The sequence below is a fragment of the Penicillium chrysogenum genome (genome assembly GCF_028827035.1).
Source record: "Penicillium chrysogenum strain IBT 35668 chromosome Unknown utg000005l_segment0_segment0, whole genome shotgun sequence".
NCBI classification, from domain to species: domain Eukaryota; kingdom Fungi; phylum Ascomycota; class Eurotiomycetes; order Eurotiales; family Aspergillaceae; genus Penicillium; species Penicillium chrysogenum.
The window spans coordinates 4,779,828-4,807,577 of NW_026622753.1; the positions used below are offsets into that span (position 1 = coordinate 4,779,828).

At 51.0% G+C, this 27,750-nt stretch overlaps 13 protein-coding genes across 13 annotated transcripts; 5 read left to right on the plus strand and 8 right to left on the minus strand.

The window, feature by feature from the left end:
• Positions 1-628: 628 nt before the first annotated feature.
• On the plus strand, positions 629-1,933 carry N7489_010210 (uncharacterized protein; the record flags this gene model as incomplete). Its single annotated transcript, XM_056715959.1, has 3 exons — positions 629-748; positions 838-1,610; positions 1,693-1,933. 3 exons carry the CDS (start codon positions 629-631, stop codon positions 1,931-1,933), a joined length of 1,134 nt encoding a protein of 377 aa, XP_056563581.1.
• Positions 1,934-2,475: 542 nt separating this feature from the next.
• N7489_010211 (aspartate aminotransferase) lies at positions 2,476-4,000 on the minus strand (the record flags this gene model as incomplete). Its single annotated transcript, XM_056715960.1, has 4 exons — positions 2,476-2,577; positions 2,660-3,502; positions 3,580-3,711; positions 3,767-4,000. The coding sequence occupies 4 exons, from the start codon at positions 3,998-4,000 to the stop codon at positions 2,476-2,478; spliced, it is 1,311 nt and encodes a 436-aa protein (XP_056563582.1).
• Positions 4,001-5,613: 1,613 nt separating this feature from the next.
• On the minus strand, positions 5,614-7,325 carry N7489_010212 (RING-H2 finger protein; the record flags this gene model as incomplete). The annotated part of the gene is made up of 4 exons (XM_056715961.1): positions 5,614-6,052; positions 6,129-6,663; positions 6,713-7,103; positions 7,152-7,325. The coding sequence occupies 4 exons, from the start codon at positions 7,323-7,325 to the stop codon at positions 5,614-5,616; spliced, it is 1,539 nt and encodes a 512-aa protein (XP_056563583.1).
• A 1,439-nt stretch (positions 7,326-8,764) lies between these two features.
• Positions 8,765-10,780, plus strand: N7489_010213 (uncharacterized protein; the record flags this gene model as incomplete). The annotated part of the gene is made up of 4 exons (XM_056715962.1): positions 8,765-8,829; positions 8,929-9,247; positions 9,301-9,883; positions 9,939-10,780. The coding sequence occupies 4 exons, from the start codon at positions 8,765-8,767 to the stop codon at positions 10,778-10,780; spliced, it is 1,809 nt and encodes a 602-aa protein (XP_056563584.1).
• A 568-nt stretch (positions 10,781-11,348) lies between these two features.
• Positions 11,349-12,596, plus strand: N7489_010214 (phytanoyl-CoA dioxygenase family protein; the record flags this gene model as incomplete). The annotated part of the gene is made up of 1 exon (XM_056715963.1): positions 11,349-12,596. One exon carries the CDS (start codon positions 11,349-11,351, stop codon positions 12,594-12,596), a length of 1,248 nt encoding a protein of 415 aa, XP_056563585.1.
• Positions 12,597-13,560: 964 nt separating this feature from the next.
• On the plus strand, positions 13,561-16,578 carry N7489_010215 (serine/threonine protein kinase; the record flags this gene model as incomplete). The annotated part of the gene is made up of 1 exon (XM_056715964.1): positions 13,561-16,578. One exon carries the CDS (start codon positions 13,561-13,563, stop codon positions 16,576-16,578), a length of 3,018 nt encoding a protein of 1,005 aa, XP_056563586.1.
• Positions 16,579-17,106: 528 nt separating this feature from the next.
• On the minus strand, positions 17,107-18,125 carry N7489_010216 (putative mitochondrial genome maintenance protein Mgm101; the record flags this gene model as incomplete). Its single annotated transcript, XM_056715965.1, has 3 exons — positions 17,107-17,380; positions 17,514-17,953; positions 18,030-18,125. 3 exons carry the CDS (start codon positions 18,123-18,125, stop codon positions 17,107-17,109), a joined length of 810 nt encoding a protein of 269 aa, XP_056563587.1.
• Positions 18,126-18,304: 179 nt separating this feature from the next.
• On the minus strand, positions 18,305-18,791 carry N7489_010217 (uncharacterized protein; the record flags this gene model as incomplete). Its single annotated transcript, XM_056715966.1, has 4 exons — positions 18,305-18,373; positions 18,536-18,600; positions 18,650-18,681; positions 18,733-18,791. The coding sequence occupies 4 exons, from the start codon at positions 18,789-18,791 to the stop codon at positions 18,305-18,307; spliced, it is 225 nt and encodes a 74-aa protein (XP_056563588.1).
• Positions 18,792-18,904: 113 nt separating this feature from the next.
• On the plus strand, positions 18,905-21,178 carry N7489_010218 (biotin--[acetyl-CoA-carboxylase] ligase BPL1; the record flags this gene model as incomplete). The annotated part of the gene is made up of 6 exons (XM_056715967.1): positions 18,905-18,971; positions 19,033-19,305; positions 19,415-19,670; positions 19,722-20,288; positions 20,341-20,612; positions 20,670-21,178. 6 exons carry the CDS (start codon positions 18,905-18,907, stop codon positions 21,176-21,178), a joined length of 1,944 nt encoding a protein of 647 aa, XP_056563589.1.
• Positions 21,179-22,191: 1,013 nt separating this feature from the next.
• On the minus strand, positions 22,192-23,352 carry N7489_010219 (uncharacterized protein; the record flags this gene model as incomplete). The annotated part of the gene is made up of 1 exon (XM_056715968.1): positions 22,192-23,352. The coding sequence occupies one exon, from the start codon at positions 23,350-23,352 to the stop codon at positions 22,192-22,194; it is 1,161 nt and encodes a 386-aa protein (XP_056563590.1).
• Positions 23,353-23,874: 522 nt separating this feature from the next.
• On the minus strand, positions 23,875-24,830 carry N7489_010220 (dienelactone hydrolase family protein; the record flags this gene model as incomplete). The annotated part of the gene is made up of 3 exons (XM_056715969.1): positions 23,875-24,385; positions 24,455-24,536; positions 24,593-24,830. 3 exons carry the CDS (start codon positions 24,828-24,830, stop codon positions 23,875-23,877), a joined length of 831 nt encoding a protein of 276 aa, XP_056563591.1.
• A 276-nt stretch (positions 24,831-25,106) lies between these two features.
• On the minus strand, positions 25,107-26,103 carry N7489_010221 (alpha/beta hydrolase; the record flags this gene model as incomplete). The annotated part of the gene is made up of 2 exons (XM_056715970.1): positions 25,107-26,021; positions 26,071-26,103. 2 exons carry the CDS (start codon positions 26,101-26,103, stop codon positions 25,107-25,109), a joined length of 948 nt encoding a protein of 315 aa, XP_056563592.1.
• A 443-nt stretch (positions 26,104-26,546) lies between these two features.
• N7489_010222 (carbon-nitrogen hydrolase family protein) lies at positions 26,547-27,647 on the minus strand (the record flags this gene model as incomplete). Its single annotated transcript, XM_056715971.1, has 4 exons — positions 26,547-26,732; positions 26,801-27,184; positions 27,233-27,425; positions 27,478-27,647. The coding sequence occupies 4 exons, from the start codon at positions 27,645-27,647 to the stop codon at positions 26,547-26,549; spliced, it is 933 nt and encodes a 310-aa protein (XP_056563593.1).
• Positions 27,648-27,750: the final 103 nt, after the last annotated feature.

Sequence of the window (27,750 nt, forward strand, 5' to 3'; positions counted from 1 at the left end):
ATTGCCTATAATTTCCGCGGTCCTCGCTTTCACACGGCCGACTCAGGATGTGGAGTTTGGCAGCGGTACAATCCCTAGCTTTGACAGCAGCCACATGGTTCCGATTACACTTCTCTACCTGGGTAGTTCATAGGATGGGTTCCAGAACCGGTCTGCGGCCCGTGTGGGTCAGACGAACCCAGTCATGGTCATGTGGCCATGTCTTTGAGGCAGCCTTGGAAGTCCTCGCATTTCTGACGAAGACATTTCCTTGGCATCTGGCATGATCAAAAGAGGATCGTCACCACCTGGGCCTTCAGGAACGGCTCGTAAATGGTAGACTTGGGCTTCCTCCATTGTAGATGGGTGTGGCGATGGTTAGATGGGTTGGGTTAATTCTGTGTAGATGCGACACCTGAAACGTAATGAGTTGCATAATGAAAAGCAAGAGAGCAAATAGAGATAATTTAATATATTCGGTGGCATTCCTCATCCCATCTCTATCACAAAAGTACTCCTTACCCCAGACACAAACAAATACAGGGTGCGGGATAAACCACTCGCGCAGTGACGTTGAGTGTTGATCGACAAGTGTACAGTTGGATAGCAACAACACTACACACACATTTCAGACCATGCCACTCCCACAATGACCGACCTAACACCCACCCTCAACAATCTGCTTTCAAAGCAAGGCTCATCAATCTCCCAAGCGAGAAACCCCTACACAGAAACCACCGACGAGTTCCTAAAGGAGGCATACCGAATCGTAAGCCACGTCCTCCGCACTCACACCCATACCCATACCCATACCCCAACACCAGCAAAGCAGAAACAAACCCTAACAATCCCTCACAGAACTCACACATCAACTCCCTCCTCCGATATCTACAATCAATCCGCCACGCCTACCTCTCAACAACACAACCCCAACGCCGCAACCCAAACCCAAACACCAACCCGAAAAATGCCACCCCAGCAACCCCACAAGCAAACCTCACAGACCCCGAACGCGACGAAGTCGACACCTCAACAGCCCTCCTCCTCCGCGACCTAGCAACCTCAATCGCAAACCTCTCCTCCGCCGAATCCCTCCGCCAAGAAACCTCCTCCACCCTCCTCCACAAGAAATACGGCCACTCCGCCGCCGGCGCCCTCCTCTGGCGCTGGGCCGGTGGAGGCGGCGCACTAGATGCCAGCGCCGACGAGAGCAAATCCGCAGAGCAAGTGTGCGCAGAGGAGAGCGCACGGTCAACAGCGACAGTCCGCGAGAGCGTGCTTTGGTTCCTGAGACGTGGACTAGAGTGCGCGGTCAGCGTGCAGCGTCGGATGGTCGAGAAGCGGATCGAGAGGGTGCGGGAGAAGGAGAAGAGCGTGCTTTACAAGGTTGGCGCGGGGAAGCCTGCTGGGAGTGCGGGTCGGAAGGGGTCTGTTTCTGTGTCGGAGAGGACTGGGGGTGGAGTCGGGCCTGCGGTCGGATTCGATGCTTTCCAGGCGCCTGAGGCGGCGGTTCTGAGTGAGGCGGATACGGCGCGGATTGAAGCGCAGCTTTCGCCGGAGCAGTTGCAGCTTTTCGCTGAGGAGAATGATTCTATGCTTAGGCATTATGAGGATACGTTGGGGAAGGTCCAGTATGTTTTTTTTTTCTCTTCTCTTTTCGTTGCTGGGTTTTCCGGTTGGTTTGTTGGGGGATGATGCTAATGCCGCTCTTAGAAACGCTGAGAAGTCTCTCCTGGAGATCTCCTCTTTGCAGGAAACGCTTGTCTCCCACCTCGCTACGCAGGAGGAATATATTTCCCAGCTTGTCTCGGACGTGGATACGACGCAGACGAATGTCGGGCAGGGAAATCGGGAGCTGAAGCGTGCTACGGAGCGACGGAGTACGGCGCAGGCTGTCTTCTGGGGTACTGTCGGATTGTGTACCTGGCTTGTGGTATGGGATTTGGTCTTTTAGTCCCGATACTACTAGACATGTTTTGACTCGGAAGCCTTCATGGAAGCCTTTTTATACTACACTAGATACCATTATGTCTATTTCATTGCAATGTAGGATATTATCCCAAGGTCCTTTGCTCAATTACGCGGTAGTTATTGTGTACTTCCTCAGACCTTACTGTTGACAGGACAGACAGTCCAGCATGGCCAATTTCTAACCTCCAATGCGAATTCTACCAACGTACTGCACAGAAACCATGGAACAAAAGTGATCCACGATCCTAATGCCGCATTGCTATACCTATGATTTACATGTAATGTATGTGATATGGATCTACCTAGGTAACTTTGGAATACACCCCAGACGCACCTAGTCACAAGGTATATCTAAGGGAACGAGAAATGCGAGACCAAGGCCAAGACTAGAGTATGTGTTATTTTGATGCATAAGAAAGTCCGAACTTCCATGGAACAACTTGTATTCAGAAAGCAAATAGAACGCCAAACCAAGTCTCTTCGAGGGTTTCCACTCTATATCAAGACCGGGGTATCAGATAGGTATCACAACTTAGCAGATTCGCGAACGACACTATCAACCGCCTCAGCGAAGTAGTCAATGTTATTCGTGTTCAAGCCGGCCATGGAGATGCGGCCGTTCTTCGTCTGCAAGTAGAAAAAAAAGAGAGTTAGCAACCGCAATTCCAAACATATATCTACTCCATCTGTAAGAAGAGTCAAAACATACCATGTAGACATGCCACTTAGACCGCAGCGTCAAAACCTGCTCCTCAGAGAGACCAGTGAAACTAAACATGCCAATCTGGGAAGTGATATGATCCCACGAACCAGGGGTACCCCGCTTCTCCAGACGATCCCGGAGACCCTGCCTCATCTCCAAAATGCGGCCACTCATCGTGCGCAGATCCGCCTCCCACTCCTTAAAAAGAACAGGATCGTTCAGCACACGACTAGCAATGCGCGCACCGTAAGCAGGCGGGTTCGAGATCTCCGATCGCTGTAGGATAGCCAGCTGCGACGCGATGTTCGAGCACGCAGGCGCGGCATCCGGACCGGGAGCGGAGACGAAGTGGAAGGCGCCTGTGCGCTCGCCGTAGAGACCGAAGTTCTTGGCGAAGGACTGCGCAACGCACAGCTCGAAGCCTTGCTCGACGAAGTAGCGGATCGCCCAGGAGTCGCGGACGAGATCGCCGGATGCGAAGCCTTGGTAGGCGGTGTCGAAGAAGGGGAAGTGCGAGCGCGAGCGCATCACCTCGGCGATTTGCTTCCATTGGTCTTCGGTGGGATCGACGCCTGTTGGGTTGTGCGCGCAGGCGTGGAGGAGGATTACGGAGCCTTGGGGGGCGGCTTCGAGGGCGGCTATCATGCCGTTGAAGTCAAGGCCTTTGGTTTTGGCGGAGAAGTAGGGGTACTTGGCTAGGGTTAGGCCGACGTTTGAGAAGATTTGGTTGTGGTTTGCCCATGTTGGGTTTGAGAGGTAAATGGCGGGCTTTTGGGGGTGGAATTTCGAGAGGAAGAGGCCGCCTAGGTGGACGGCGCCGGTGCCTGAGATGGTTTGCAGGGTGCAGATCTAGTGGGAGGGTTAGTTGGTCCGGGTGGGGTTGTTGGAAGGTATGTGGGAATATGGGAGAGTAGAGAGGTACGCACTCGCTTTTCGCGAATTGCAGGGCTGTCTGCGCCGACGATCAGTTTCTGAGCTGCGGAGGTGAACTCGGCGAGACCACCGATAGAGAGGTATTCGTGGTTGAGGGTGGGATCGTTGTGGATAGCGTCATCGGCCTATAGATGTAGATGTTAGATAACTGGATAGAGATGGAAGAAATATGGATATTACCTTCTTGACGACAGGGAGAATCCAGGGCTTTGCGTTGTTGTCGCGGTAGGCGCCAATACCCAGATCAACCTTCTTATCGGAGGGGTCTTCACGATAGGCCTTCATAAGACCGAACAAAGGATCTTCGGGAGCGGCAGCGACGGTGGCCGCGGTAAATACTGAAGGACTGGAGGAACCCATGATGTGTGATGATAGAGAAGAAAGACGGTCTCTGGCGGATTGCGTGGAAGTCATGGTGAAATTATATAAATTAGATAATTCCGCAAGTTACCCAACGTAAGTTCTCCCCGGAATCTGACACCGAAACGGGATATTCCTGCTTGCGTTCACCGGATGGAGTGAGGGGGTGGGGTTGTTTTGGGGGAATCAGCGCATTCTTTTTGGTCATCGGAAGATATTCTAATGTCTTCTGTCTCTCTTATATTTACATATTTATCTCGTTTGTATATCCTCGGCGCACAAGATACCGAGGGAAGAGCTTTGCCGTATTTTTATCGTTCTCCGTTCACATGCCGGTATTGACAGATTTACAGATTTACAGATTTACAGACTACATATGTAGTAGTGATTGTTCTAACGCTGAGTTATAAAGAGTCCACCTGGGCAGATTCCACAAGAGTACGAAATCAAAATAAAACCGGGAATCTCCAACACATCCTCTCCGACAGGCTACATCCGAGAAACAGTGTGTCATACCACGGAAAAAGACGCACTGTGGGTACTTCTGGAAGGTCATGGCATGACAAGTTTAGTCTCGGGGGAATCTCAATTTATTCAATTCCACTATATTATGTTTATAAAATGGTAATTGAATTCTACCAGAGAAGTATACTGTTGTATACTGTTGTATACTGGAATTCTAGAATATGAACTCCATAACTCCATTTCCCCCACACCCGTGAGGGGACTAAGAGGAGGATCCCGGAGAAATCGAAAAGAACTTGGGGGACTTTCTCCGATTCCCCACAGCAGGATAATAGCCCGATCCGACGGGGTTGAATGTTTAATTATTACCTACATATAGTGGGTGAACGTAATAATATGAAGATCAAGAGATTCAACTACTAATATATCCCTCAAATACTCCAACATAAAAACCAGATTTGTGTCACATGCGATCAGCCAATCGGTCCGATGGTGACTGACTTGTGCCTGGCGATCTTAACACATTATGGGTACGGAGTCCTCCAAGCTTCGGTATGAGTTTTAATAAAGCCTCATATATATGTCTACATATATATATATATATATATATATATATATATATACCTGGGGATGTACCTAGGTACATATGACATATTTATGTACACAATAAGAAAAGATATTTGATAGAGATAAAAGAGATAATCGAAGATAAAGCTGCAGAACCCATGGTACTGCTCCCTGCTGACCTGGCACAGCCCCAACTTACATCTGCTGCAGAGGGTGGATTGATGACGAATCTCACCTTGAGTCTAGAATGCCCTGATGTAAATTATTTCTATATTTCTCTATCTCTATACCTCTAATAGGATACATACATTACAAAAAAAGAAAAACACTTGAATGTATGAGTTGAATATGTGACCATAAATCCATGATATACAAAACGTATATGCAGAGAAAGGAAGTAAATACAAATCACTGAGAAATCCAGTCTCTTTTCCTCCAAGCCCCATTCAAAGAACGCCATGCTCGTTCAAGATCCATAAAAATAAACAAGAAAAGAAATTCAAAACCCACAGAACGAAAACAAAAACGCCATATAGCCATATAGCCTCCGACCGAGGACCTGAGATCATATGAATCATAAATCGAAAATATATGCAGAATGTAAAGGAGTGTTATGTGAAAGAGCGGATCACACATCATGCAGTAGACGGTGTGAGATGGGCGGGCGCCGGAGCCGCCGGAGAAGGCGCAGCATTGTCGTCAGCAGTCTCAGCCTCAGCCTCGGCACCGTGGGCGCGCGTTCGGATGCGGAAGCGATCGCGTAGACGGGTGGTCAGGCCACGGTGTGATCCTTCGGGCGCGGGCTCGCTTTGGTTTGCTTCGCGGACGCGTCGGAGTGCAGCGAGTCGCTCCTCAACGGTGGCATCGCGCATCCGTCGGGCATTGAGAGGTCCGTGGAGGTAGTTGGTTAGACGGCGATGCGTATGGCGGGCTTGCTGACGGGCTTGCTGGCGAGCATCTTCCGTGGTCAGGACTTGTCCTTCTGCAGATGGTTGGTCGGGATGGTCGGGATGGTCGGGGTTTTCTTCAGTTTGCTCTGGGTTTTCGGCTTGGGGTGGGTTGAGGTCGATGCGGCTACGATATGATTAGCTTGGTTCGTGCATAGGAGTTTGATGTGTTTGATATCAATATCAACATAAATAGAACATACCAGAGGGGACAGGTCCCGGACACGTTCATCAACCATGGATCAATGCATTCCATGTGGAATTGGTGGTTACAGGGCAGTACACGTAGGTCTTGGCCCTTGATGAAATCATCTGTGCAAATCGGACACGAGAAGTTACCTGCGTCAGGCATCTCAGGCCTGGCTCCGAGGGCTGTGGGTGTGGGTGTGGGGCGCTCGTTATCGTCTGGGGTTGGCATTTCGGATTCGCGGGGCGTTGATAGCCCCGGTGTGTGGCCATCGTCCGCATGGGAGTGCTCGCGATCTTCAGGGTTCATGGTCATCTCCACGTCTCTTTTAGCGGCCTCCACGTCATCGTTTTTGTCATCAAACTTGACGACCGGTATAGTATCTAACATGGCTCGAGCTATACCTCGGGCTCGGCTTTGCCGGACTCGCCCGGCAATCCGGCGAGGGCCATATCGCTCCGGATGGCGATGAGCCCGGACAGCACCTGTGATGATAATGCCCAGGAATAGTGCGGTGATGATACCTGTGATACTGTACAGGATGATCATGGCTGGAGAAAGTCAATGGACTGGCCAAGGTAGAGGAGTCGAGATACGAACCAGTGTTTGGACTGTCACCACCACCGCTACCGGTATCACCGTCCGTTGGAACGCCTGAGAGGTACGACATTGGGACGATGCTGATAGTTGTTGGTTGATCGAAGGCACGGAGTAGTGCAGAGTAGCCGCCTTGGCTTGTAAACGTGAAGATATAGGGAGACGGTGCAGCGGTCTGGTCATCGGAAGTGAAGTTGCAGCCGATAGCTGTTTTGCTATATAGCAGAATGGCTGCTGCGGAATGAGCAGAAGTGACGTATTCAATTGTCTCGTCAACTCGGATATTTCCGGTATACTCGTCCTGGTCGCAAGATATACAAGCGATCTGGGATTCCTTTAAGTCGAGAGAATTGCTTGGGACGACTTGAGTGGCAGTGCCAGAAACATTAAAGGACTGAAGATGTCAGCAATGCCCCAATGGAACAATGGGAGCATATAGCACCTTGAGTTGGGCAGTGGTAATCGACGACTCGGCTAAGGGGATAAGCTTCTGGCCAGTCAGAGGGCTTCCCTCAATACGAAACCCAGTGGATTGGCTAGTAGTATTTGACGGTAGCGACACCACCTTTGCTTGAACTGAGAAGAACAAGAACAAGAGAAAGAAAAGAAACCCCATTATGCGGGAGACGGCGGAGTGGAATAATGTGGGGGGGTCACATTAGTCAATAAGAGCGAAAAGAGCGAAACCGGGAAAGAAAATGAGGGGAGAGGATCGGCCCTAACAGGGCTGGGGGATCAAAGCGGATGGGGGAGATTAGAGGATTTTGGACTTTGTATTTCATTTAATATTATAAATTGGTTGATTACTATCTTCTTATTCTTCCTATTCTTATTCTTTCTATTCTAATTCATGTATTAATGTATTATATTGATATTCTGATCTTGACTTTTTAACTACAATATATATCATCGGAAAAGTGTGATCGTCAATGGCCACACTATATAACCTTAGGTACGATGAGGGCAACGTCATCGCTGGACTTACCCTACCTATGTTGTATGTACTCCTAAAGGTCGATCTTCCTCTGGACAACCACACATCGGTTTCGTATTCGTTCTACTCGCCCGACTTGCCTTAACTTATTAGATCACTTATTAAAATCCCGGACCTCCGTCCACTGTCTTATGTCTTGGTCTCTTTTTTCTTTTTCCACTCGGCGCCTCCAACCCCCAGACCTGGACATTTAACCCGATCATCCCCATGTCGTGATGTGCTGATCTGACCTTACCTTACCTTACCTTAATAGACTTCTTCAGCTCTTGGATTATTGTTCCACGATCAGCGCTCCCCCGCAGATACCTAGTAAAACCGACGCACCCCATATTATTTGACCCAAGTGAAAGAGAGAGAGAGAGGGAAAAAAAAAAAAAAAAGCAAAAAGAAAGAGGGGTCGAGCTCTTGAAATGGACCAGAACCTTATTAAGTTCTCGTTTCTCTCCAGAATGAAATCTGGAGAGGCGAACACCCGGAGATGAATGTTTTAAGTATAGTTGTATAGTCCCCGCTTTATTGGTATGATCTGATATGCGATCAACTATAATATGCTTATATGTTATATATTCTATATCCTATACCTTCCTAGGAAGAATCTTATCATATTCTATTCAAGTCAGGTTCAATTCTCCTGTGGCGAGACAGTAGGGCCTCGGCTCTCATCAGGCCCGAAGTGCATTTATTAGTAACGATCAGATCACTGTGGGTAAAAAAAAGGAAAAAACAAGAAGGAAAAAAAAAAAAAAAGAAAAGAAAAAGGACAAAAAGAAAGACAATAGACAAAGTGAAATAAACTCAGATAAGACAGCTCTAGATTACCTTGAAACCAGAAGAGATAGAAGGGAAAAAACCCGAGGTATTAATAGAAACGCCTGTCTCTTCCTTCTCTCATTTTTAGCCTTCCCCCTCTCTGAGCGGCAAAACCCACCCTTCAACAAAGTCCAATTCTTCCTTCCCCATCCTTCGCTTCCACTTTTGTCCTAGACCTAGACTCAACATCTCCTTCTTGGGCTATGTCGTGAAAACTGCAACTGCTTTGTCTTCATCACCTCTGTCGGATCATGCCCGAGACTGCCATCCCGAGCCGAGCCTGGCAACACCGCTTTGACGGGAAGCCAATCTCGTCGTAAGCATCCCCATATACCTCTCGGGAACTGATGACCCATCATGATGGCCTAGTCCGAACCCTGTCAAGTGCCTCCCTCTAACCCCGTATCCTTCCCAGGACGCCCGCCATCGCCGAACTTGATATCGAACGCAATGAGTTGGCCCACACCTGGAAACGGTTCATCAGCCTCCTCCTGCCCCAGGATCAGGTCCAATGGGAGGAGCGGCCACAGACGGTACTTGACGTGCAGACCTTGCTCGGAAATATCAAGACATTCTGGATGTCCCGCCCCCGACAACGGATCTTTAGCGATTCCATGGACTTGTGCGATCGACTCCTTCCGACTATAGACACACACGCGACCCTCCTTTCCGCCCTCCCGGACCCTATGGCCTATACCCCTTTATTCTATGGAGTCCTCCAATCAGTGATCAAGGTGCGTGGATGATCTATACACAGATCTCGTCGCATCGCTAACATACAGCTCAGGCATCGTCGCATTACCCACGGGTAATGGAGGGCTTAGCTACTGCCCTGCTAAATATTCACGATGCTCTAGGTCTTCCTAGTGATACTACCCTAATCTCAAACGCCGTTCCGCATATTACGAAAACCTACGCTCTAATATTCTTCTTTTTGACCGAATTCATGGATTGGTATGTTCGGAGGTCCACGTGCCAGTTGTTGAACATGCACAGCCAGGACGTGTACTCCGAATTTCATCATCTGGTCCTCTATATACAAGTGCAAGCGCGGAATCTTCCGTGGCAACATGCGGCGATGGATGTTGACAAGGAGGAGGACCCGTATAGCCCCCGGGCACTTTGGGAGGAGTCCCGACTCAGCCAAGTAGGACGCCGGGGAAAGGACCGTCGGATAGCGGCGCAAAATACCATCACCCGCCGTCTGATTTGGGAGATCCAGCAAGACGCAGAGGAGCGCACTCGGTATAGGGAGGGCCGGGATCGGTTATTGGCAGAGACATTGAGTTCTGTGCGCCAGCAACTGCAGCCAGTCAGTGAACAGAGCAGTGGCATTGTTTGCATAACTACGCCTCCAGCTCCAAATATAGGTAAAAAGTCATATGCAATTTGCAGCTCGATTCAGCATCTGACGGAATTTGTTAGACACGTCCTCTTTTGAATGGTCGAGGGGATCCAAACGCCGCCTCGCACGACTTGAGATTCAAAGTTCATCCAAGCACCTCCAGGACTTCTTCGATAGTGACGATCAGATTTGCGACTACGAGCCCGACATCAAGGTCGTCGCCGAGGGGAATATCGTTGCATCTCTACAGCAATGGGCCACCAGTTCGCGATCCCAGGCCCTAGCCGTGGGCGGGACACAGCCTACCGCTTCCCTCGACCCGGTGGCTCTAATTTCAGCCTGCTATGCCTCATTCGCACGTCAAGCTCGACTGCCCGTCGTCTCGCATTTCTGCGCCCTCCCTAGCCAGGAGACCAAAGAGCTGAACCTACACGAGCAAGGCTTAATTGCCCTCACTTACAGTATAATCCGGCAATTAATCGACTGGCTTCCTCCCGTAGTCGACAGTGACGCTGTTCTGGATCTCAGTGCGGAACGGTTTCGCCAATTAGACGGAACTCTCACCAGCTGGAAAGCCGCTCTATCGCTAGTCGACACCCTCTTACAATCCGCCCCACCACTACTGGTCTTTATAATCGACGGGTTAGACGCCATCCACCATCCGTCTACTGACGGAGCAATCCGTGAACTCGTCCGCGTGCTACTCACCCACACCCGGCGCCAACCTCAAGGCGGTCTCAACGGGCAAGGCCCTACTCTCCTCCTGAAGGTCCTCTTCACCGTCACCGGAAGACCGAGTGCCCTGATCGAGACGATGTCTGAACACACACTCATCCTCGGCGAACCTAACAAAAACAACCAACCCACGCCGTCCGAAGCTGTCCTGACATCGGACCTCGGAGCGGTCATGATGAATGCATGAATTGCCACGGGTGCCCAGTGCCCAGTCACGCACAGTTACGAAATTCCTTTCCTCCTGCTTTTGGTTAAAAAAGACGTTTTTGAAATTCAAGCATAGATTTGCGTGGGTTGGGAATATTTGGATCTTTATGAAACAGGCACAACACGGATGCCACTTATTTTATGCATGGGCTTTTGTCTGGTTTTCTTTCTTTTACAAGGCAAGGCTCTCTTGCGCTCGGTGTTCTCCTGTTGCTTTTTGGGGAGGACCGAATTGTTTATTTGACTTCTTTTCTTTTTTTGTGCTTCAGTGGTAGCGGTAGACCTGTCCTGTACTGCTTGATAGCTGTGATACCCATCTAGGTCTAGAACTCTTTTGCTATTCTTATTTTCGATCTTATTTATTTAAAACGGAAACCCTTTCCCGAGTCGCAACTTGATGTCCACTTCTCCGTATATCCGACCTTAATGCGGGGACCCGATGGACATTGTTTTCCGCGCAAAATATATTTAAGCCGTTCACCGAATGGGTCAATTGGGATATACGCATACTTTCTCCATATGTCATATACAGAAGTACGATATATATCATGAACGGTCACCGAGTTTCATCCCGTCTCTACTCCCCCTCCACACCCCAACTCTCCGAGTTCAAGGACATCTGTTCGCAAACCACAGACCCAGCAACCTACCCACTAGCTAGCGAAGTCAAATCCAACATCCCCATCTATGACCTCGCCGCTCTCGAAGCCGCAGGCCTTACATCAGATCTAATCAACCGCCTTCAAGATGAATGGCACCACATCCTTCACACAGGCCCGGGCGTCTACGTGCTACGGTCAATGTACGCCCCCGCAAAATACGAAACAACCCTAAACACCACAAACGCCGCCTTCAACGAGATCATCGCCCGCGAAGCCGCACAATCAGACAACAAGAAAGGCGACCATTTCGCCGTAGGCGGCACAAACGACCGCATCTGGAACTCCTTCTCAAAACACGCCCTGCAAGACCCATCCTCCTTCATCGACTACTACTCAAACCCATGGCTAGCAGCAGTCTGCGAGTCTTGGCTAGGCCCCGCCTACCGCGTGACAGCCCAAGTGAACGCCGTGCACCCAGGCGGTGCTGCACAAGAGGCTCACCGCGACTACCACCTCGGCTTCCAGGAAGAAGTAGCCTGCAAGCGGTATCCGGCCACGACGCAGCTGACCTCGCAGTTCCTGACGCTGCAGGGCGCCGTCGCGCATACCGATATGCCTGTCGTTAGCGGACCAACCCGGTTCCTGCCTTTCAGTCAGACCTACAAGCCTGGGTATCTGGCGTGGCGGAAGGCTGAGTTCCGGGATTTCTTTCAGGAGAGATATGTTGCGCTTCCGTTGAGCTTTGGGGATGGGTTATTTTTTAATCCGGCGCTTTTCCATGCTGCCGGCGCGAATCTGATGGATCCTGAGGATGGGGGGTTCAGACGTGTTGCCAATTTGCTGCAGATTAGTAGTGCTTTTGGGAAGCCTATGGAGACGGTTGATTCTGTGCCGCTTGTTGAGGCGACTTGGGATTTACTGGTTCAGCGGTTCCGGGCTGCTGGGGGTGTTTTGGCTGGGCAGGAACTTGATCCTGAGACGCATTCGTTGGAACAGAGGGGGATTAGGGCTTTTGTGCAGGCTGTTGCGGAGGGTTACCCTTTCCCTACGAATTTGGATCGGAGGCCGCCGGGGGTGGGTGGTATGGCGCCGGAGAGTGAGCAGGATATTATTGTGCGGGGGTTGCAGGCTGGTTGGGATAGGAAGCAGGTTGTTGCTGCGCTGGAGAAGATGCATGTTGACTCGAGGGCGTAAAGCGGGTTTTCACCCCCTGCGCTCCAGTATAAATCAAATACAACATATGTTGTAGATTATTATGTGCGTCTGATGCGTCTAGAACCAGCGATTTTTTCTGCTTCCCCGTCGGGCTAACCGAATACTCCGTAGACTGTTTTGATCTCAAGCCACCCGATGACTTGAGCTGCTCATTGGGCCATCAGACAAGTCAAGATGTGGGGTGGTAGCGGACCTGCATGTCGGAATTCGCGTTCTCGATCCTATTCGAGGATCACGTGGATTAATATATGAGATGGAGCGTAAGGCGAAATGGAGAAGAAGAGGGTCTCCAGCACGGAGCAATCTAGAGTCGATCAGTAATATAAAGACACAGACCAAGAGATAAACAGCGAATGATGAGGTTGGAAGGATTCCACAGGGGGGAAGAGGGCGGTCTCACATTTTTGCCTTGTTCCCCCCCCAACGGGTCCTGCTGAAACACGGCATGCCCGTTGCATGTGTCCATGGCGTCGCGTTTTCTTCAAGTCTTTTGCTTTCTTTCTTTCTTCCACCTCTCTTGCAATTGACACTCTCTTGATTTTAGTCATTCTTTTGCTGTACATATGTACATTTACGGCTTTGGGTCGATCTCTCACTAGTAACACACCCAGTTCGCCGATCTACATCTCCACCTACTTCTTGACCATTGACAATTGGACGATCGACTACCAAAGTCCACGCACACTGATTTGGCAATCATAACCACCCATAGCCTGGCGGCGATCGTGAAGCAAAAAAAGTTGGCCGCGGAACTTTTTGGTTTACCCGGCGAGGGGGAGGCGAAAGAACGGCAGAGCTACCAACCGTTGGTGTGCTATAACGGGACTGTTTTTTTCGCGTCTCCACAATAGACACGAAGGCCCTCCGCAATTGAAATTACTTGTTTAGGGGCAGATCTGCATTGACACAATAAAGGCCCTGTCTGCCCTTCGAGCTCCTTGCAATGGGACGCTCGAGTCTTTCCACCAAGCGACTGACGGCTCATCGATTCGAGCAGCTGCACGACATGCCAGACCATGGCAATGGGATGTTGAATCCTAACGACGTGACCATTGATATCCCTCTGACGGAGACGACTTCCCGTGGTCAAACGGGTGCCCGTAAATGGGACACCAACACCAGCCCCCAAGAGGTCACGGAGAAGGAACCTATCGTTGGCCCCCATCGTCGTGGTCCTGGCGGCAGGCGTCGCACGGATACCGATATTAATGAATTGTCCGGAAAGCCTGCCGAGTCGCCCGAGGATGGCACTATCACCCGTATGGGCCGCGTCTACCAAGCTGTCCTGAATTACTCCCTCATCACTCGTTACCTGATTTATGTTATTCCCATTGCGATTTTGATCGCGATTCCGATCATTGTGGGCGCTACGGTTGCGCGGTACGCCACAATTGGTGGTGTGCATCTTTACTGGTTCTTCACTTGGATCGAGATCGTCTGGTTCAGTCTGTGGGCGTCCAAGATCTTCGCCCGTTACATTCCTTATGTCTTCCAGTTCTTGTGCGGTATCGTCAGCTCCGGTACCCGCAAGTATGCGCTTATTCTCCGCGCCCTCGAGACGCCCATTGCGCTTGTCATCTGGGTTGTTATCTCCCTTGTGACCTTCCTGCCGGTTATGACGTTGAATCCTGGTAAGAAGGGATCTGGCGACACGGCTCCCAAGGCGTGGGAGAAGAGTGTCAAGAATATCTTGTTTGCGCTGCTCATCTGCAGCCTCATTTACCTGGTCGAGAAAGCTCTTGTACAGCTCATCTCCATCAGCTACCACCGCAAGCAGTTCGATGCCAAGATCCAGGTCTCCAAGCGCAATGTGCACTTGGTCACCATCCTCTTCGAGGCTTCGCGCAATATGTTCCCCGTGTACTGCTCTGAGTTCAAAGAGGAGGACTCGCTCATTTTCGATTCCATCCTCGCTCAGGCCGGCACCAATGGCGGCAAACGGTCATCCGCTATGCCCCTCCGCATGATCCGTCAGGTCGGCAAGAATGTCGGCCGTGTTGGCGACAAGGTCACTGCCGCTTTTGGGCACGTGGCCTCGGAGCTTACTGGTAAACAAGTGTTTAACCCGACTGCGACACACACCATGGTTATCGATGCCCTTGAGCGCAAGCGCCATGCGGCTGCGCTGGCCCGCCGTATCTGGATGTCGTTTGTGGTCGAGGGCCGTGAATCTCTGTACATGGATGACATCGTCGAGGTCCTGGGTGCTGAACATGAGGCCGAGGCTGAGGAGTGCTTCATGGCTCTTGACAGGGATGGCAACGGAGATATCAGTCTGGACGAGATGGTCCTGACTATCACCGAGTTTGGACGCATGAGAAAGGCTCTGAACCACAGCATGCACGACGTCGACCAGGCTATCCGTGTGCTCGACAACCTGCTCATGTGTGTCGCTGCACTGGTTGCTGTTCTTGTCTTCATTTCTTTCGTCACCAGTGGATTCGGTACCGTCATTGCAGCTGGTGCCACCTCGCTGCTGTCACTCAGTTTCGTCTTCTCCGTTACCGCTCAAGAAGTCCTTGGTTCCTGCATTTTCCTCTTCGTCAAGCATCCCTTCGATATCGGCGACCGTGTCGAGGTCAGCGACAAGCCTTTCGTCGTTGAGCGTATCTCGCTTCTTTTCACTGTCTTCCGCAGTGTTACCGATTCCCGCATCACGCAGGTGCCTAACAATATTCTGAACAGTCTCTGGGTTGACAACTTCACTCGCGCCAATGCTATGCATGAACAGCTTGTCATCCCCGTAGCCTTTGACACTAGCTTCGCTGAGGTTCAATTGCTGCGCCAGGAGATGGAGAACTTCGTTCGCGACAAGGATAACTGCCGCGACTTCCAGCCGGATATTGACATTGAGCTCGACGGTGTTGGTGATATGGACAAGCTCCAGCTGCGTGTTGATATCCGTCACAAGTCTAACTGGTCGAATGAGACTATTCGCGCTGCCCGGCGATCCAAGTTCCTGTGTGCTTTGGTCCTAGCCGTCCGCAAGATCCAGGTTCGCGGTCCAGGTGTTGAACCTCCCGTGGAAGAGGGTGCCGAAGCCGCAGATGGCGATGACAAGGGTGATGATGCCGGGGCCGGTGCTGGCGCAGGTCGTCGCAAATCTACCCAGGGCGGCGGGGCCGACTCCTCCAAGCCTGACCCAGGCGTCGCCGCAGCGGCCGGAGGTATACTCAACTACGAGAACACAGCCCAGTCGACAGGATACGAACAGGGCCGCTCAGGAACAATCACCCACCGCGGCTCCACCCAGACCAACGCTGAGCGCGAAGCGGCCATCGTCGAATTGCTCAACGCTCGCTCCCCAACTGTCGATACTGGCCGCGACGACTACGATAGGAACGAGAACGCCCTCCACCGCACTGCTACCAACGCCTCCAACCAAGGCAACCAGCTAAACGTGCACAACGGAAACGAAAGCATCAAGCGCGGCCTGTCAACCGGCCACCGCAAGGTCGGTGATCGCGTCTCCTACCACGAGCAGGATGTGCACCCCGCCCTCAGAAACCCCCCTCTCTCCCCGGTCCCCGCAGGCATGACCCCATCCTCAAGCCAAGTTCCAATCCTCGAGACCCCCAAGCCAGGCTCCCGCGGCAGCGCCCGCTACGAGCCCCGTCCTCACTCAAGCCATGACCAAGACCAGAGTACCATCCAGATGGTGGGCTCCCCCGACCCCAACCCCTTTAATGGCTACTACTCCCACGAAACGGGGTACAGTCAGGTCCCGGTCGGCAGCCACAGCGCTGAGAACACACCGGGACGTGATCGCCAAGTTTCGAACCCGAACATCTCGGCCGTGACGGCGGCCAGTAACTACCGGCTCTCTGACCGGTATGACCCCGTCTCGCCGCCGACTATGTACCCCCCGCCCCAGCCGACGCCCCCACAGCAGGCTGCGCCGTACAACACTGCTCCGCTCAGGAAAAAGGATAAGTCTCCCTATGGGGAGCATGGTGCTTGATCGTTTTCTCGTTTTTCTGTACCCCTGGTCCTCCTTGATTACCCATTCCTGGCTACCTATTTCTCTTTCTTCTCCTCGGGGTGTTCATATTATGTGTGATATGTCGATAGATTCTGTTCTCTGCGTTTTTGAGCCGTCGTGAAAATTTCCCTCTGTGTTGTGCGGATATGAAGCTATGCTATTCCTGATATTTAGGGTAATAAAATCAAATCTAATTTCTTTTTTTTTTTCCTCCAACCTTTTTCATTGCAGCTTGTTACTACCTGACTATGCTACGGTATCTAATGATGCCTTTCGATCTAACATCAGACAACAGGCTACATAGTGCCTTGGGAACAGAAATGGTGTTAGATAACACCCTTGAGACTATCTGATGGGTGGTATATGCTCAGCAGAAACCACGAAACACTCCAATGAAAATATCGAGCAGAGAAACAGATAATATCCCCCAAGTCTAACACCTATCGAAACAAATTGATATAATACAAGTTTGACTGAGTCTAGGCAAAAGCCAAAACCCAGCTACCCCTATTTACTTCCACTCTCCTTCCAAGGATATCCAACGGGATCATCCTTCCGTGTCCAGATTTTAGTCTTCCTCTTCGTAACCACATGCTCAACAAACACCTCGCGCGTGTACTTGGCCTTGTACTTTCGGATCCAGCGAGGGTCCCAAAGCTCGCTCGCAATGCCTAGATCCTTGCAGCAGCGCACGAGCGCGTTCGACCGGCAGCCTTCCGTAGCGGTGGGGATGCCGTCCGGGGAGAAGTAGTCCTGTTCACCGCGGGCGACGGAGACGAGGCTAGTGAGAAGAGTGTTAGCTCAGGGTTCTTGTTTTAGCCCCCCAATACGGGCTAGGCTAAATCGATATCAAGACTGGTAGACAAAATTGCAAGATTGATGTGAAAAGGCAGGGGAAATGTAAATGTGCTTACCGTCCATTACAAACAAGAGCATACTCCCTCGTCACCGTCTTCGGCGTAACGATACTCTCACTCCGCGGCACGAGACCCCACCCACCAGGACCAAACGCGCGGTTGAGAATCCGTCGGTATTTGATCTCCGGTAGGTAGAGGATGCCATCGGGCTTGATCTCGACCTCGTCTGGATCCGTCTCCGCCAGCAGAATATCGGCTGCTTCTTTGGGGAACGGTTCGGCGGATAGGCCGTGGAAGGAGCGCGTCCAGTCGATTCTCTCTTCGGCTGGGCTCTCGAGCTCGAGGGGTTTGTCTGATAGGCCTGTTTTGGAGATGTTTTCGGTTGTTGCGCGGTTGGGGGTTGGGCCTGGGACGCGGGATGCGGGGACGCCTGTTGGAGTAGGGGGTTGCAACTGAGGGGGAGGGCTTTGAGGTGGAGCTTGCTGGTGTGGGCTTGACTGCGGATTGATTGTTCTGGTTTTTGGTGGTGTGGCTGATTGTTCTTCTGGTCATGGGGCTGGAGAACTGGCTGACTGTTAGATTGGGCGCTCTTGAGGAGCGCGAAAGCTGGGTCGCATTTTGGAGAGCCTCAACTGCCCACAAGGACCGGATACGGAGAGGAGCAGACATCGTGGCTTGTTTTGTTGATAATGGAAGGGGGAGGGAGGTCTTGCAACGAGCGAATATATATGATCACGTGATATGAACTGATAGCTTCGTTCTGTCGATATTGGAATAATCGCGTAAATATTGAGTGGGATTGATTGGAGAGTCTATCTTAACATGGTATTATAAATGGGTAGAGTACATTATGCGTCTTTGGTCTGTGTTCGCTGGTCGTTGCCCTGGCGCTTCCAGCATTCGCGGAAAGCTTCCATCTGTGTTGATCAGAGTCAGTATGATCGGATAATTGAAGTTATGTGCTATTTCTTCCATTCGTCGGGCTTTGAAGAACTGGTATGATGATTATTGTAGGAATCACCCTCCAATGGCTTCAAATGGGATGATATATGTTCAGATTGGTGGATATTATAGCTCACCTCTTTCTTGCATTCGCGCCAGTCCCTCTTTGCGTAGTAACAGTCATTCATCTTATCCTGCTCAGCTGAACAGTATTAGTATAGCTTTTATGACTCGAATTGAGTATAACTTACTATGGCAGCCTGTGCTGAAGATCCGCTTGTCCCTGCCATTGTAGTTAGCACCACACAGACCAGAAAAGCGAAAAAGGCCTCACCAATCGTCCGGCTCATCATCATCTGGGGCAACAGTTGTCTTCTCCACGTTGTTCGACATAGCTGAGGTATGGTAACAAGGAAACCTAGGAAGTTGGAGAAGGGCGGTTGGCCTCGGCGGAAGATGGAGAACTATCTCTTATCGCGCGGATTTCCCTTTGCAACGAGACAACAATGGCAACGCCAACGGGCAACAACGCCAATTTCAGTGGCAAAAGGCTTAATGTCCTGGTATACTCCGGTTCGCTCACCCTATTTAGCCTGGCAGCGCAGCCGTTTGCTGACGGACGAATTCTCGATAGGAAATGGAACGACCGTTGACTCAGTCCGTCACTGCCTCTACACCCTCCGCCGACTGCTCGCCCACCACTATGCCGTTATCCCTGTGACGAGTGACATGCTCCTTAAAGAGCCTTGGATGACCACGTGTGCTATGCTGGTCATGCCAGGCGGCGCGGATATGGGATACTGCCGCGCACTTAATGGTGCGGGGAACCGGCGCATCGCGCAGTTTGTCCGCAATGGCGGACGATACCTCGGTCTATGTGCTGGTGGCTACTACGGATGCAAGAGGTGTGAGTTCGAGGTCGGTGATAAGACAATGGAGGTAGTAGGGGATCGCGAATTGGCGTTCTACCCGGGCATCTGTCGGGGCGGGGCATTCCCGGGCTTCGTTTACCACAGCGAGGCGGGGGGCACGCGCTGCTGGACTCGAAGTGGCCAAGGAAGCCTTGAGCGTTGGCGCCGTGCAAGCCGACTTCCGGTCGTACTACAATGGCGGTGGTGTCTTCGTTGATGCACTGTCGTTCGCAGACGAAGGCGTAGAGGTCCTTGCGAGCTACACTGAAAAGCTGAATGTCGACGGAGGGGAGGGTGCGGCTGCTGTTGTCTACTGCAAAGTCGGTAGTGGAGCAGCAGTCTTGACCGGACCTCATCCTGAGTATGTTTTGGATTTAAATTGACAGGATTGAGTCACTGACTTGTGGACTAGATTTGCGGCTGTTAATCTGGACTCGAAGGCGGGCGGGCCTGAATATGCGGAAATGGTGGCGGCTCTCGCTGCCGATGACAAGGAACGGACGGACTTCTTGAAGGCTTGTTTGTCCAAACTCGGACTTGAGGTCACCCAGGACACGACAACAGTGCCTTCATTGTCGTCCTTGCACATGTCTGGAATCGAGGCTGACGGTCCTATGGATATCCTGTCGGGTCTTGGAGCTGCATTCACTCAAGAGGGTCAGACCGAGTGTCTCAAGGACGACCACGATACGTTCCGCATTGAACGCCCTGGAACATGGAACCTTGGTGAACTGGAAGAATCGCTCCCGGCAGGATCCTCAGAGTCTAGCGAAGGTATAATTGATTACCAGGCGATCATCAAGCGACTCGTGTTCCACGATGATATACCATCTTCGAAACTAACTCCATACTTCAACCACCATGCCTTCTATTCCCACCTCCGCCAATACCAGTCCGAGTCCAAGGGAGAGGCCACGACATTTGGCTCCAATCTCTTATATGGAGAGGTAGTGACTAGCACGAACACAATCCTTGAAAAGTAAGCATTTCGGTCGATAATTGTGGTATTGATCACCTCTAACGAACAGCAGGAACACGAAGTTGCTTCGTCAGTTGCCGCAAGGGTTTACGGCTACCGCTACAGCTCAAATTGCTGGACGCGGGCGTGGATCCAACGTCTGGGTCTCACCAGCAGGTTCTCTGATGTTTTCAACTGTGGTGCGACACCCAATGGACAAGATTCAGTCAGCACCGGTTGTGTTCCTTCAGTACCTATCGGCCATGGCAGTAGTCAGAGGAATCAAGAACTACGCCAAAGGCTACGAGAAGATCCCGGTCAAACTAAAATGGCCGAACGATATTTGTACGTGCCAGTTGTTTATATTACTATCGATGGTTTATTAATGACGAATATCTACAGATGCGCTAGATCCAGATGACCCCGAACAAAAGCGGTACACGAAAATCTGCGGCATTCTTATCAACTCCCATTTCATGTCAAACGAGTACATCTCCGTCGTGGGCATTGGCGTCAATGCCACCAACGCCTCTCCGACAACCGCATTGACCACCCTTGCCGAACGCTACGCATCTCCGGGCGCTGCTGCCGCTTCGCCCGTCACGCTCGAGAGGCTCCTGGCTCGGATTCTGACTACCTTTGAAGCTTTGTATACCCGTTTCTTGCGCACAGGCTTCGATCGAGGCTTCGAAGCGATGTATTATGAGGACTGGCTGCACATGCACCAGATTGTCACGCTGGAGGAGGAGGCCGGTGCTCGCGCTCGCATTCAGGGTATCACCCGTGATTTTGGCCTTTTGCTCGCCGAGGAGTTGGGGTGGAATGATCGTCCGACGGGACGTGTGTGGCAGTTGCAGAGTGATAGTAACAGCTTCGACTTCTTCCGTGGGCTGGTAAAGCGGAAGGTATAGCATACCAAAATAGGTAAATAGGTCAATAGGTCAAAATACCCATGTCTATAACTACGGTCTATCTGGATTTGCACAACGACATAGGGGTCTTATTTGGTAGACACTCCTCGTTCTGATATCAACATCTGTGCATTCAGCCAGATCGAGTGTTTCACATTGGCATCCCATGGTTAACTAATCGAGTCTGTCGTCCCACTGACCCTCAACGGCCCTCATGGGTGGCTTGCCAGAGCGATGGAAACGGAGGCACAAAGGCCTCAACAACCTAATGAAAAAGCAGTGTGGACACAAACCCCCGGAAAACAACCACAAAAAGCCGCCCAAGTCCATCCAGATCCACCCACCTCACTTCCTGCGGCTCAGGACGTCACCAGAGTCCGAGCTACCATCATCGGATTCTCCCACTTCCGTGATGTCCCCTTCTTCCAACCAACCCTAGTCAAGTCTCAGGGCTTGCATCGCGGCATAGTCATGTCGAACGCGAGCCCGCATCTCCTGGATACGCTCGTAAACATCCGCAAACCAACGTCATTCCCGGTACGATAGATCATGGGCCAATCCAACGGGGTCTGGTACACGACGGTGGATTTGACAGGGCTTAGCCAGGCAGCATTACCCTCGTCAAGCGGTAGTCGCGGATTGTGAATTTTGCCAATGCTGTTGGATGACAGTAACAATGTCAAAGATGGTTAGGTCGTCATCAAGGTCGCAACCTCAATACGCTATACGCTCCATTTGGGCATAAGCACATGGGCGGACAACTCTCCGCAAAACACACCAGTGGGAATTTGGGGTCCAAATTGGTCGTCTTGAGAGTACCCGATTCCGATCCCCCATTAAAGGTCAAGCAAAGGGCCCGCTCGTCAGTCGAATTGTTCACCCTTATACATGACTTTCGATATAACCCCCTTTCCCCAAACAACTCACTGTCGGGTCTGATATATAGAATATGTATAGAGACGTTTATATATGCACCCAAACAGAATGTACGAGGTGAGAAACAGGCTACAGTGTCAAGCCATCGACTCGGCCCAAGAGACCCATCGTCGAATACACTCATCCACCCTCCTCAGCGATTCCTTTTCCGCCTCGACCTCAAACCATTCTCGATGCTCCTTCCCACACTCGGGACATTGTCCTAGGTCTCGCACACGCTGAGCCGCCAACTCAAGATGAATAAGCCTTTCAACACGATGCACGTGCGGGACTTTCCTTCCCGGTACTGAAGATGCAGAAGGGGCCCGATTCCGGCTGTGGGATGGCGGCACCCTAGCAGGGGAAGACGCGGAGGACGATGGTGTATAAGGGTAATAACGGATCAAGGTCAAGTCGTATGAGCACTGTTTACTCCATTCAGCGAGGCGACGGTGCACATTGCTCGTGCGTCCGATTTTCAGCCTGAGCGTTCCGGGTTTGGTTGATGTTGGGTTGGAAGTGAGGGCATTGAGGTCTTGTGCTGCGCGGATTGCTTCGCTGACGCTGCGTGGCTGGGTGCGTGGGCGGAGGTGGTTGCTACTTTTTGGGGTGTTGGGTAGTAGAGAAGATGCTATGTCTCGCGGTACTGCGGATTCGGCGCTCCGGGTTGTCGTAGCTGTTGGGGGCGTCACCCAGAACATATAGATATAGCCTTCGTCGTCGGCGCTGGAGATGGGTTTGGCCAGTTCCGTGATAAGAATGGATGTTGTCTGTGGGGAAAGCGTGGATGGGATCCACGATAAGAAGGCCTGTGTTTGCGAGGTAGAAGGCTTCCCTGTGCCTGACAAAGTTGGCCGGGATGTTTGAGGAGTGTGTGGCACTTGCGCATGCTGTGGTCTTCCGGCTGAAGAAGGCAGATTGATCTTTTGGTTCGGATTTGGAGAAGGTGTAGGGCGAGGGGGTTTAGGCCGTTGAACTGGGGCCGGCCTGTCATCCTCGCCGCTGTCTTCCATGATCTGGAAGCAGCAGAAAATGGTCTTTTTCTTTGGTCGACGCTTTTCACTGGGCCTACTTTGATTTGTCCGCCGTTTGTGGGGAGGCTTTGGCTTTTGGGAGGCTGGATCGTTTATGTCGAGCACACCCAGTCGATCCATTAATGTATCGATACTTGTCCTCGTCTTGGACGGAGTGATGACAGTCGTATGTGGATTGGCCGAAGGATCTTGATCTTTGTGCTGCCAGCAGTACAGAGATGCCATATCTATAGCTTCTTGGCGAGGATCCTTCTTTCTAGGGGTAGAAGCAGGTGACGGATTTGGAGATGCCAATGAACGGCGGCAGGGCCGGCCTTGGGCGGTTATGCCTCTACATGTTGTCGCTGGATTTCGAGAATCTGAGCGAGGAAGCAAAGATTCTGGAGTGTTTGAAATTTGAGGCATATATGAATGCAAATGATCAAGCAAAAGAACAGTATAGAAGGGGAACTGAAGAAACCATCGGCAGAAAAAAAGAGACTAGGCTGCATGGACTGCGGTGAGATTCCTGCAGCCTAGAGTACTACATATTCTCCACTTGGAACTTGGACCAGTTCACTGGGCAGACCGAAGGGAGATAGATATTTTTAAAATGGTTTTGTTGACTTTTGTTGTTTTTGTTTTTGGCAATTTTGGTGATTCGCACCGCCACGGTATGGCGGTGTTGAAGTGGCTATGACAATGCTCTCATTGGCCCGGTCTCTTACTCATTTGAACGAAAAGGTATAAAACTTCAATTTGTCTCTGCTAATACTTTCCGAACCAGGCCAATGCCTGGTTTTCCGCTTCATCAGCCTGTCTGCTCGCATCTTCCAGAACAAAATCAGCCCGGACACAAAAGCCATGACCGGCGCCCTCATAAACCACCACTTCTCCTTTTCCAGTACCGGACTCGCTGGCGAACACTTGCCTGATCCGCTCAATGTGGAGAGTTTTTAGAACTATATCTTTATCCCCAAGCGCAAAGCTTACGGGGATTTGGATTTTCTCGATCTCGCTAGGAATCTCGAGAAGGCTCGGATGGCCCGTAAACCCAGCATTAAGTAGCGGTTTTCCATTCAAGGCCATGTCCGCTCCGGCGGCTAGATTGACGATATGTTTTCCACCCCAGCAGAAACCAGCCCCGTAGATAGGAAGGTCGGCACCTTCATTCTCGCGCACGGACTTGAAGAAGTCCCTGACGATCGGCCATGATACCCCGAACGTATTGTAGTACATGAAGGGCAGCATCCTTGTCAGCATTGAGGCCAGGTGGTATCTATAGCTCGAATTAGTGGCCTTTTTATACAAGTGTGATCCTGTGTGTTGGTTTGATTGGACGACTTACGGCTTCATAAGCCAGGTTGTGAGTCCGCTCGTCTTCAACAACTCTTTTGTCGCTGACATCATACTGATAGGGGCGGAGTGCCCTAATATCACGCTTAGCGAGTCATTCTTGGGGGTCTTGGGAGACACTAGAACATACCGTTCATGAAGTCGGGTAGATAAACCAGGTACTTCCCCTTTTCGGCGTAGTTATCAGCCAGAATTCGATTGTTCACGAACTCCCAGCCGAAGGCGTCGGGCACTATGATGATAATGCCCCGGTGAGGTACATCGCTGAGAGGTTTGGTCGTGTAGGCTTGCATGCCATGGAGAGAGGTGACTTCCCCACGGGGAGTCCCTTGGTGGATATGACCGCTGAAACAATTCGGGCACGACATGTTAAGCTAACAGTTTAGGGGGCTGATAATTGCAGGATTTGAAGTGCCGGAGACTAAGTACTTTCACATGCGGGGGGTTGCCGCTTACTTTTTTGGGAGCGTTCTTCGACCGAACAGACTTAGACATCGGCTAGTTATTCGTAGAGAATGTTCAATTGGATGGACATTTTGAGGAGGTAGCACATATATATTATCGAAGTAGCCAGTGGCTTCCAATGACATGTGTTGGCCTTGCAGCCTGAGGCCTGCTCCTTCCTCTGTATGTCCACAGTACTTTCACTCCATGTTGATCCATTCGATGGCACGGAACATGTTCGTGTGAAACTCCTCCGAAGCCTTCGCCAGAGCCGGAGAAGGATATGACCAGAAATAATGGGGATACCCGGGATAATCATCATACATAATGGGTACACCAGCCTCCCCCAGAGCCCCTTTCATCAGTCGAGCATCATCCCTCAGTGTATCCGTCCCACATTCCACAATATAGACCTTCTTCAGATCCTTCAAGCGCGGGTGCAGGAGAACAGAGAAATATTTATCAGCAGGTGGTGGAGCATAGGAATCCAGGAAACATTTCATCGCAGCCGATGTGTTAACAGTACGGATAGCGTTTTCCTGATGAGCAGTAAAGTACTCCTTCTTGTCTTCCGGTACTGCATCCGGGTGCACAGTGCAAGGAACCAGAGCCACGATACCTCTGACTTTATCTCCAAGCCCGGCATCGATGAGTCTTAGTGCGACACCAAAAGCAAGGTTGGCGCCTGCCGAACCTCCCATAAGCACAACGGATGAAAGCGAGAAGTTCTCGAGTGTCCACAATGCTGCCTCGACACAGTCGTCGAGACCGTGGGGGAATTTGAATTTTGGTGCGAGTCTGTATCCAATACTGACGACTTTCATGCCGGCGCTTTTGCTGATAAGTCGGCATGCGGCATCTTCGTGGTCAACGCTTCCCATGATCCATCCACCGCCGTGTATGAACAGGCCTACTGGTTCGTTGCCTGTTGCTGATGGGGATGTGAAGACTCGGACCCAGGCATCTTTAAGTTTGATGTCTTCGGTTTTGACAGAATCATCCGGTGGCGGGATTTCGTATTTGGATATGATCTTTTGTATGTTGACCTCGGAATCTCTATACAAGTCCTCGACCGTGGAGCCTGTCATGAGCAGTGGTCCGATTTCTTGGACGAACTTGTCAAGGTCAGCATTTGTTATTATTATGTGGTTAGACTTGATTTACCTCATCCCACGCAGGTGCATATTTCGGTAACATGTTCTTTTTAATTCGACTGGAAAGGATATGTGGGATGTTGGAAATGGCGATTTGCTTAGTCTTTCGATGAAGAGAGGACATGATCGTCTACCACGGTCTTAATATAGTGTCCTAGAAATAAATAAAGATGTCTATTCTCTTTTATCAGAGATTCGGTAATTTCGAGTCATGAACGATAGTTGGAGAGTGATAATGACCCATGATTATTGGTTTTGTGGATCACCGAGGCCAGTCCGCGTATACTCATAATGACTCATGCTAGCGACAGCGACCTTCGAATCCATTCTTTTTGGGGCCTATTTACAAGGGAACAGTAAAGGAAAGGAAGACAAAAAAAAGGGAAACGAGTTCATGTTGCGTTAGGCAAGTGATTCAGTGTTGTATTGGCCTTCCCCTTTCCTCTTCTATCTTGCCACAGACAAAAAGTCCATACATCTCCCCGTCTATTTCCCTGGCTCCTCTGCGAAGAATACCGGCTTGGAGGGGTGAGTGTTGACACGCAAACTCAACAGGTCGGGTCTGGAGTAGTGTCCAACAACATCAAGCCATTGCTTAGCTCGAAGTTTGTCGTTGACATCGACATTGGCGTACAGGATTCCTTCTTTATCGGATGGCATGGTAGCAATAGGCTCTCCCCCGGGCCAAAGATGGCCGAGAAACCTCCCCCAGTACCCTGGATATGTTCTACGTCTCTTACCTTGTTCTTGTCAAAGTTCTCCTCAGACATCACTTGGGTGCAGACAAGGACAAAGCATGCACCTTCGAATGCCATGACCTGAGATAGCCTGGAGCTCATATCACCTGTGATAAAATAGGGCCACCGCGAGCCGACAGATTCCGGCCTATCCCAGAGGACCGGCCACGACGCAACATGAATGTCGACATCCTGCTGATACTCATAGTATCTAAGCAGCGGTTGTGTGTGCTCCCAACAATTGAGTGCTCCAATTCTTCCGAAAGGCGAATCGACAACACATTTCAATGAGTCGCCCTCGCCGGTACCCCAGTACGCTCTCTCTACATGGGTTGGCTTGGTCTTGCGCCGATGGTGGACAATCTGTCCATCAGTGTTGATGAAGACCTATTGAATTCAACCAGTCAGCTTGGTCAGATCGAGACATCTATATACCGGGATGTTTCTGACCTGGGAAATGTAAAGTGAGCCCTGGTAACGTTCACTGAATCCAAGAACACAAAATGTCCCATTTTCTTTGACCGCAGCCTGGATACGGCGCATCTCGTCCGAGTCGACAGCCAGCGAATTATGGAAGTACTCCTCCATAAATGGGGCGTTGTCCAGCGGGGTTGCGGTGAAAATACTCCTAACACCACCTTAGGGACCATCCTCAGTCTTTTGGGAGATGGAGAGCTTACCACGGGTAGCCGGGAATAAAAACCTCAGGGAATCCAACAACATTGGCGCCTTCCTTTCCAACATCATCCAGGAGGGAGATCACCTTGTTGACACCACCTTGCAGATCATTCCAGACAGGCTCTGCCTGAATCGCTGCGACACGAACTCTTCTTTCGACAGGAGCAGTCATAGTGTACATCAAAGAGACTTGGTAACCCGTTCGACCGGATAGTTTGGTAAAGTCGCTTCAGGGAGGAAGCCGGCTTTATTCCTTCCTTGAATTACTCTACATG